Genomic DNA, 9,878 nt, shown 5'->3' on the forward strand with positions numbered 1-9,878 from the left:
TCCTAAGATTTTACGATCCTCGATCCGATTCCATAATAAAAAAAAATTAATATATATTTTTATATAATAAAACTGTAAAACCCAAATTTCGTGTAAGTTGTTCATACAATGATACTAAAATCATTAGTTACCAATATTTTATGAATAAATAAGTGTTTTGATTTTCAATTATATGTTTTTACCAAATAAAAAATTATATTTAGTGAGTTTGTAGAATCTTCCGATTCTACGATCCGATTCTACCGATTCGATCCTACCCTCCCCATCGATCCAAAGTAGAATCCCGATCCTGACAACATTGGGTAAACTAGAACAAAAATATACAACCAAAATAAAACTAAGGAGAAAAGACTCATACTTCCTGCAGCATGGTAACTAGGTTAGCAGCATAATCCCTGGAACGGTACATAATAGCCACTGCCTGAGCAGATATTTCCTCAGCCTGATATTTGTAGTAAGGATCATCAACTAGAAAAGAGTGAGCCTGGATTTGTTCATTAGCAAATTGAACATTAACAAGCCTAGCCCTGACCACCCTAACCTCACTCACACCACCAACCCCCTCAGAAGCCTCATCCGACCTTTTTCGTTTACCACCCTGATTAGGCTCATCAACATCAACCACAACCTGGGGAGGAGACACCAATTGAGCCTGGTGAGCAGGGACCTGGACTTAAAGCATGCTGTTACTCCCTGTAGCCTCACTACTCTGGGACTTTTCCCCTGTAATCTGAGAAATGCATGCCTTTACCAAGGACAAGCCAAAACTGGCAATCCTTGCAGAAGCCCTGGTAGCTACACGACGAAATCCTATATCAGTAATACTAACATATGTTCAGGCATCAAAATCTACAAAGAGAAGGCAAAAACTTACTACCTAATGATGAGGCCTCTAAAGCCTTGGCACCTCTAGCACCCTTGTAAGTGCTCAGTTTAGCCTTCTTCAAGAGTGGCAAGGGCTCTTGACCAAGACAATAAGGCCACGCCCTCTCCTCAGCTGGCAAGGCCATAAAAGTTGTAATCCGGTCAGCCAACCCCTCGGCATCAGGATGACAAGCCAAGTCAGCCACTTTGACACAAGAAAAATAAGTTTATCATTAGAACATAATTTACGTACTATTATAACTTGAATTCAACACAGGTAAAAAGAATTTACCACCCTCCACAGCCGGATAGTTAAGATAATCCAGATTAGGGGCAACAGAATCCGCCTTGATGAACATATAGGTTGTGGCCCAACTCTTATCATCGCCTGAATTAAAGTTGGTTATCAAATGAGTCATCTTAGCCCTGACTCGACGGTTGAAGCATCCAGTGGTATTACTTTTCAAATGGTAAACATTCTTCAAATCTTCAAGATTAATCACCAAGTTGTGCTTGGCACATAGATGTTCAACAGACTGAACAATCATCCAAACCATCGGCATAAGTTGAAAAGGAGCAACCATGATGCGCCTGATAACCTCAACCATAAATAGACAAAAGGGAAGCCTGCAACCCCCTTTGAACGCTCATTCGAAGATGCAGAACCAGCCAGGACTGCACCAATTAGCGCTGACTGGACCATTCTCAGGGACCCAGACCTCAGCACTGGAGGGAAGAAGACCCTTACCTTTCAAATAATGTTCGAAAGAAGGCTTCAATTGATTGGCCTCAGGAAAAGAAGCAGACAATGATTTTACAGGGGCAAAAGTGACACCCTTATGTGTAATAGACAGAATTTCTGCAGGGGCAAAAATTTGTTAGAATTTATTAATCTCATTATACAACATATTCATATATGTTACAATTAATTTATTCATAAAATTAAATTTAGATCTTATGCATGCAAACATGAATAAGAATAGAGAAGAAATCATTTTCCTTACTATAAAATTTCGGATCAAAGGGCACAAGTAAGATCTCCTTCTTACTTGTTCTTGAGCTTTTCTTATATGGATGAACAAAGATTCAAGCTTAGAATCCCTCCCAAAGATGAATACCCAAGATAACCCCTTAAAAGAATAATATTATTTGAACTAGAACAATATTAATCTTACTAAAAATTGACCCAAAATATTGTTGGTACTCTTGTTTATTCGGCCAAGAGTAAGGAAGAATTTTGGAGTTTTTCTCTCTTATCTTTCTATAAGTTTTATGAGAGATATGTTGAATGAACAATACACTAGTTTGCATGTAGTGTAAGAGTGAAAAATTAAGCAAAAATATTTGCTCTTTTCTTATGGAAAAACCGGAAATGGGGAGGGGAGAAAGCCCAATGCATGCTCTCCGTTTCTTCCCAAGAGAAAGCTATGTACGCAAGGCTATGTGTAGGTATTATAATTATGTTTTTCACTTATAAATAATCAACACAATTTTTATCCTAATACTCCCTTCATTTCGGTACACACACATAAAATGGATGAGTGCATTTTATTTATGATTTTGTCAATATGTCACATGTGACACATTACATGACATCTTATATATATAAAATGTATTTTTAAAAATTAAAAATCAACATATTAATAAAATATGTCACTTATAAAAATTAACATAGTAATTCATAATTACTTGTACCAAAAATGGTTTACCAATTTATAAATCACAACATCTTGTATTTATAATAAATTATTCATTCCGTTTCAATTGTTTCCGTAAACAATAATTTCATCTAAATAATAAAACAATTCGATTACTTAGACCGTATCTTATTTAATCAAATTACAATGAGACACGTAAATATTACTTCCAAAATCGTCTGTCAATTAAGTGATTTAATTAACCCGTATCGGCATACGATTAATTAAATAATCAATTAAGAGTGTTACCCTTTAGGTATGACCTAAGGGGATCAACTGATCACCACCGTCGCACGACAGTAATGTCAAACTCTAGTCAGCTAATCATTACCGATATGTGTGGACCAGTTGACTGTAAAATATTACATCCCTCATGTATTCTTAAAATGAGATTTAAACATGTGATCATCATGATAAACAGTTGTTATCGTATTATTGTCGGAGGACACATATTCCAACAAAATTTCCATAACTTCATCCTAAGGAATAATTTCTGGGACATCTACCCCAACCGGAGCCTAATCAGCCCCAACAGTCTTTGGTGCAGCAACCCTTCTCCTTCCACCGACCATTTTTGAATGATTTGAATTTTGAAGTTTATTTCACAAAGAATTAGAGAGAAGAGAAACAAAGTTTAGAGAATTGAAGAATGGAAATATGAAAGCAAATAACGGCTCAAAGCATTTTATAACCGCAAAAATCCAACGGATAGCACAAGTGGATGAATCCAATTTTGACTCTCCTAGGGTTTGATAAACCTACCTCATTTATGATCACTAGCCATTAAGGAATTTGAAGGGAACTCAAACTCTTTTTCAATAAATATTCTTATACTTTTAGCCTTGTCTGATTTTTATCTCCTTATCCCTGGCAAGATCTACCGGGAATAAGAAGATAAGGCGCATTTGTTGGGCCCAGAATTGTCCTGCCTGACCGGACAACAATCAGGCAAATAAGCACCAGACCTAGCAAATAAGTAAAAGGAAACCAAAACAAGGAATACAACACTTGATCAAGTGACAGCCAAGAGACAAAGACTGGTCAGGCCATCTATGTAACACCCCATGAAATGTGAGGAAAGTTGTCCCACATGAAAAGAATATGGAGATCATGAGAAGCTTATAATAGATTCCACCCACCATTTAGTAACAAGGCCTTCTCCTTTTGGGCTTAAGTGAAGACAAATAATTGGCCCAAATGGAGCATCCCATCGTATTGGGATTGTGTTACGACTATGGCGGGTCGGGTCGTTACAGGTGGTATCAGAGCAACCCTACGACCGTGTGGTGATCGGAGGCAGTGGTTATACGCTCCATTGTGATCACCCACCTAGCGGGGGAGGATTTTGGGTAGCGGTTATGCTTCCAGACACAACGGGGACGTTGTGCTCCTTAAGTGGGAGAGAATGTAACAGCCCATGAAATGTGAGGAAAGTTATCCCACATGGAAAGAATAAGGAGATCATGAGAAGCTTATAATAGATTCCACCTACCATTTAGTAACAAGGCCTTCTCCTTTTGGGCTTAAGTGAGGACAAATAATTGGCCCAAATGGAGCATCCCATCGTATTGGGATTGTGTTACGACTGTGGCGGGTCGGGTCATTACAATCGACTAGGCCAGGCCTGAGGGGATATCTCACCAGCCGTATGCGGAGCACTACCAGAACGCGTCGGGCAACAACTAATCCCTAGAAATATAGTTCCTACTTACACGGAGGACTTATTCAATAAAACCTACAACAAGTATAGAGCAGTTAACCAAGCAGAGATAAAGGCGGGCAGTTTTGGGAAGTCAAATACTTGCTTCCAGGTAAATAGGGCACGATCCCTATTACCTAGGAACGTTCTAATAAACGTTGGGAAGACCGTTGGAGACCAAATGGAGCTACTATAAATTGCAAAGAAGAGAAATAAGGGCATCAGTTATTTAGTCAACCCTAGTCTTATTTTATCACTGTAGATTACTTAAGCAAAAATATTAAACGCTCATATTTTATACCTTGCCTGACATACACATTCCCTGTCAGGATACTCAAAAAGATAGTAACAATCCCTCCTAGCTTAGTGCCCGTGGTTTTTTCCCTTATTCCCAGGGTTTTTCCACGTATAAATCTTTGTGCCTTATTTTGTTATTTGTTCTTTAATAAATCAGCCGTACTAGTCGGGCTTAATTATTTGAGTTAGATTGCCCTGCAATTAAATCCCTCGCATGACTAAATCAATGTGTGAAATCCTGCTAAAACAGGGTATTTTGTCGGGATTTCTGTAAATTCCAATATCGACGGATACGGGTATCTACAGAGCCCCCACATTGACTAGGGCTTGGTCAAGGCAAAAGTCAAAGTATACCCCAGATCCCTCTCAACCTGAGGATTCCGCGGGTCGTTTTTAGTCCATTAGACTTTCGTATATAAGCTCTCCAGCCATAAGAATAGATCATACCAGAAAATTCGTTGGGGATTGACTCTTGATTTTTTTGCGTCAAATCATCTTCATCATTGGTCGTCGAGCCATAAATTTGCATATATGGTGGGTTGAGCCATATCTTTAGGCGCCTACATGTGGCTGAATCAAACCCGCATTGTAGTTCGGCATACCGTCGCCTTGGCATTCTGCAGTCTCGACCTAAAACGGTGCTTTCCGAAAGGATTTTGCCGTCATACATTGGAGATACCTCTCCCATGATGTCTATACTCTTCGAGTAGCATGTGCATTAGCTCACTTGAGCTGCGATTCTTCATCATTAGTGCCCAACATTTGAGCAACGTTGTTGAAATATCACTGGTTGCATTCCGCACGGGAATATTATCATCTTAATAACCCGACGTGGATTACTTTACTTGGTGGATACTCCTCCGTTCGTAATTATAGAGGTCTATGGAGCTGAAAACGACAGAGCCCCCAGTTACATTAGGTCTAAAGTCCTAATTGGAGCGTACCTGCTAAAACATGGACATATATCACACGAAAGCACATAATGCTATTCCGAACTTTCGGAAATCATAGTTAAAACATGGATGGGCCCGAGCCCCGAACTAAAACATTGAATTGGGTTTCTGACCCGATTTGACGTTTGAAGATGGGCTTCGCCCGGGATTGATATTTTATTTTGAAAATGGGCTTCGCCCGGAATTATTTCATTCGAATATGGGCTTCGCCCGAAACTGACTTTCGAAAATGGGCTTCGCCCGAACATAACATTTTATTTTAGAAATGGGCTTCGCTCGGACATGACATTTTCGAAAACAACTATGGATTTCGAAATTTGGATGAGCTTTGCATTTGACGGGTATACATGTTTCGAGTTTCTAACTCGGGTGATTGACCGGTAAATAAACATGGGCAAGACATAACCCGTAAAACATAAAAATGTATTTTTAAGTGTGTACGGTTTTTAATTCTAATATTGACTCGCTGGGGGATAGAAATAAAGATTAGCCATTCTGGCTCACGAAACACAAGTAAAGCCCGCGACAACGAACTTTGGTGCAACAAGCGATAATGGGTGATGAGGAAACTTGGAGGCCCATGCCCCAAGGCCACTCGGCCGTGTTACTTGGGCGGAAAGCAATGGTTTCCTAAACCCTTAGCTAAAACTCTTTCCTATTTTCCTATACAAGGAGATCATAATAAGAGGCAAACCATAACTTCTTATTCTTTTCATCATAAAAACTTCTTGTCAAACATGAATTCTCTTCGAAAGGCCAAGACATCTTGGGCCTCTGATTTCGAAGGATTGGAATCTCAAATACTTGTTGATACGGGATTGCATCAACTAGTCCCGTTGAGGCAGGTCTTGCCTGAAATTGTTTTTCTTGATGAGTGCTTAAAATTCTGGAACCCTATCCATCATGTTTTTGCCTTTCCTGAAGGAGAGCTTTGTCCCTTTCCAGAAGAAATTGCTATTTTTGGAGGCTCGAAGATTGGGGCAACTTTTGTTATTCCCTACTTTCAAAAGGGATGGGCTAACAAGTTCCGTGTCTTCCTTGGTTTGTCACGTGAAGAGGCGTGTGCATTCGTTGATGGGGAGTGAGTAAACTTACTCGCCATTGCTTAGAAATTTGGTCGTGCTGACGCTCCATTGATTCCTACGACGTTTCGTCGCAGGGCTTTTGGATGTATATACTTCATCTATTTGCTTTTGAAGAGCATATTGAGGTACCAACTCGTTATGGTCAAGCGAAGTTCATCCGAATTATTGAACAGACGGAGCATCACAGGAGACCAGCTTGGCTCATTCTTGCTGATATTATTTCTAGGTTAGATGCTCGGAAGACCAACCCAAATCTTGCTTATAATAGATCAACCCGTCTTCTACAGCCATGTCTTTTTCGCTGTTCTTTTTTTTTTCAGCCTTTTTTCTTTTTCTTTTTGTCTCTTTTTTTTTCTTTTTTCTTTTTTCTTTTTCTTTTTTAGTTTTTTTTTTCTCTTTTTTTTTGGGTTTTTTTTCCTACTTTTTTTTCTCAGTGGGTTTGACATCATTTCCTGTAGTCTGACTCGCTTTCTCGACCCTTTTTTACAGATCTGGCTATGTGAGAGAATCGAGTTGGTTGATCCACCGAAGGTTCCAGGTACATATGAGTTGAGAAGCTTCACTTATCGTCACTGTCGGTTTGATACTGGGAAGAAGGAGCCTCTCTGGCAACATTGGCTTTCTGCCAATGCTGCATTACATGTTAGATGGGCCTTACCTTGGCTCCGCTTTGCTGCAGTAACTGGTTTGTCTGAAACTGATATAACCAGACATCTTACTCTTTTGGGCTTGGAGTGGTCTACCCATATCTACCCGGACCGTGTTCTTCGACAAGTTGGTCGTCAGCAACGGATTCCCGTCATTGAGCCTGTTTGCGGTCAAGTCAAATAGGTGACTATTGAGAGGTGTAATGCATGGTTGGAGTCTTGGACTCGAGGACTATTTGGCATATTTTTGAGCCGTTTGCGTCTAGTTGGGTGTCACCTTATTATTTGCAGTGGACTATTGAGTCTTCGTTCAAAGCCCGAAGGGAACCTTACAAGAACGAAGCCATTAACTAAAAATACCACAAGGAAGGGGAGAAGAAACGAGAATTCTTCACCAGGACGACTCCGATTTCATCTAGGTCCGAAACAGAGACTGACTCGACTCCTAAAACTGACTCTTCGGTTTTAAATGTGTGGAAGAGGTTAGGTCCAAGGAATAAAATTGGGTTGACACTTGCAGAAAGACTTGGTCCTCGATCTAGTGTGAAAGACAGACTGGGCCCTCATGAAAAATTGATGATTCCTCCGAAGAAAAGAGCCCGAGTGATGATGGGTGAGACTTCGTCGTGATGGGGCGTGCCGGCCGGATGAGGATGGCAAAGAGTAGTCTTCGACATTTCTATCTACTATTCTTGTTACTGTTTGTGTGCTTTCATTTTTTAGTTGTGTGTGATGGGCTTCGCCCGGAATAAATTATTGTAACGAGCATCGCCCGGAATTTAGAATAAACAAAAGCTTATTATTTATTAGAAATCCCCAGTTTTCTGCATCGAAAATTTCATTTTTATTTCACATGTTTTGGTTGTACTCTTAACTAAGAGTTTCCTACGTATCTGCTTTGCAACAAAATCAACCGAGTCTGTAGTTCTCACATAAAATATTTCATGCAGTGTTGAAAAACAACTCACAACTTATTCTAAAAACATTTGCAATTCAAAAATTATTTCATAACATTTGAGAATGAGGCTATCAAGGATAGTATTTCTTCAGCTGGTCCAAATTCGTAGAATTTGTGAAGTCATTCCTGTCCGAAACTGTTAATTGAACAGCGCCTCGTGATAAAATCTTCTTTACCAAATATGGGCCTTCCCAATTTGGTTTAAACTTACCCCTCAGGTCAATAGGTAATAGAGCTCTGACTGACTTGAGAACTAGATCACCCTCACTAATTCCCCTTAGTTTCACCTTTTTTGTTGAAAGCTCTTTCTATCCTTTTCTGGTAGAGCTAAACGTGGTATAATGCGTTCAAACGCCGCTTGTCGAGCATGACTAGGGAATCATACTTGCTTGAACCTGATCTTCTTTAGGAACCTGGAACTTTGTAAGACTTAGCCTCTACCCACTTCGTGAAGTAGTCAATTGCAACAAGGATAAAACAGTGCCCTCCTGTTCCTCATGGGTTTACTTTTACAATGATGTCAATTCCTGAGGTTGAAAATGGCCATGGTGACGTCATGTTGTATAACATAGAAGGTGCCACACGCTGTACACTTGCAAATATCTGACAATTTTGACAGTGCCTGACATACTTGCAACAATCTGTTTCCATTCTTGTCCAATAGTAACCAAGCCTTATGATCTTATGGACTAACATATAGGCATTCATGTGTGGCCCACATTCACCATTATGGACTTCCTCCATGTCCTTTTCAGCTGTCGGTTTATCGATGCATCGCAACAAAACACCTTGACCCGTCTTCTTGTATGATTGCCCATCATCGGTCCTGATGAATTGGGTGGATAACATTCGTAGAGTGCGCTTCCCACATGTGTCAAGGTCGCGAGGATACTCTTTTATTTCCTTGAATTTGAAAATGAATGTGTACCAGGGTTTGGTTTCACCTTCCTCGGCATCATCAATCGCATTCACATAGGCAGGTGAAGATCTTCGTTCGATACATATTGACATACTGTTTATATGGTCGGGAATGTTGATCAAGGCAGCTAGCTTAGATAGCGCATCTTCAAACTGATTTTCCTCTCTCGGGAGGTGAACATATTGAATATCCTCGAAGTACTTTTCCAATTCTTCGATTCTTGTTTGATATAGGGCCAAACTTTGGATCTTAATTTTCCATGACCCACCCACCTAATTGATCACAAGGGACGAGTCTCCATGTACTAAAAACTTCGTCACACCCAAGTCAAGAGAACTGCATAAACCAAGCAAACATGCTTCATATTCTGCGGCATTGTTCGTGACATTGAAATCCAGTTTGATGGACACGGGCACGTGTTCACTAGCTGGTGAGATAAGAAGAATGCCCACTCCATATCCCATATAGTTCGATGATCCATCGAAAAACAAATCCCATACGTCATCCTCGACATGAACCACGTCTTTATCGGGAAATGATCAAGTGTCGATGACTTCTGTTTCTTCGATTGGATTGTCGGCGAAGAAATCGGCGAACGCCCTTCCCTTGATCACTTTCAAAGGTACATACTTGAGATCGAAATCTGATAGCATAAGGGTCCATCTCGACATTCTTCCATTTAGCACTCGTCTTTCAAACAAGTACTTGATCGGATCTATTCTGGAGTAGACACTCACACTGTAGCTAAGCATGTAATGC

The 9,878-nt window shown here is 40.1% G+C and overlaps 1 protein-coding gene across 1 annotated transcript; it reads right to left on the minus strand.

Moving 5' to 3' along the window:
* Window positions 1-8,695: 8,695 nt before the first annotated feature.
* Window positions 8,696-9,624, minus strand: LOC141658068 (uncharacterized). Its single transcript, XM_074465367.1, has 2 exons — window positions 9,475-9,624; window positions 8,696-9,391 (listed from the first exon to the last, which is right to left on the minus strand). The coding sequence occupies exons 1-2, from the start codon at window positions 9,622-9,624 to the stop codon at window positions 8,696-8,698; spliced, it is 846 nt and encodes a 281-aa protein (XP_074321468.1).
* Window positions 9,625-9,878: the final 254 nt, after the last annotated feature.

This window comes from Silene latifolia, chromosome 1 (genome assembly GCF_048544455.1).
Source record: "Silene latifolia isolate original U9 population chromosome 1, ASM4854445v1, whole genome shotgun sequence".
Lineage (NCBI taxonomy): Eukaryota > Viridiplantae > Streptophyta > Magnoliopsida > Caryophyllales > Caryophyllaceae > Silene > Silene latifolia.

Bases quoted from the DNA above. Each gene is read 5' to 3' on its own strand.
- LOC141658068 (XM_074465367.1), bottom strand. From the start codon at position 9,624: ATGACGTATGGGATTTGTTTTTCGATGGATCATCGAACTATATGGGAT. The intron at 9,392-9,474 runs GTTTGCTTGGTT...GTGATCAATTAG, and splicing joins TGCCGCAGAATATGAAGCAT to GTGGGTGGGTCATGGAAAAT.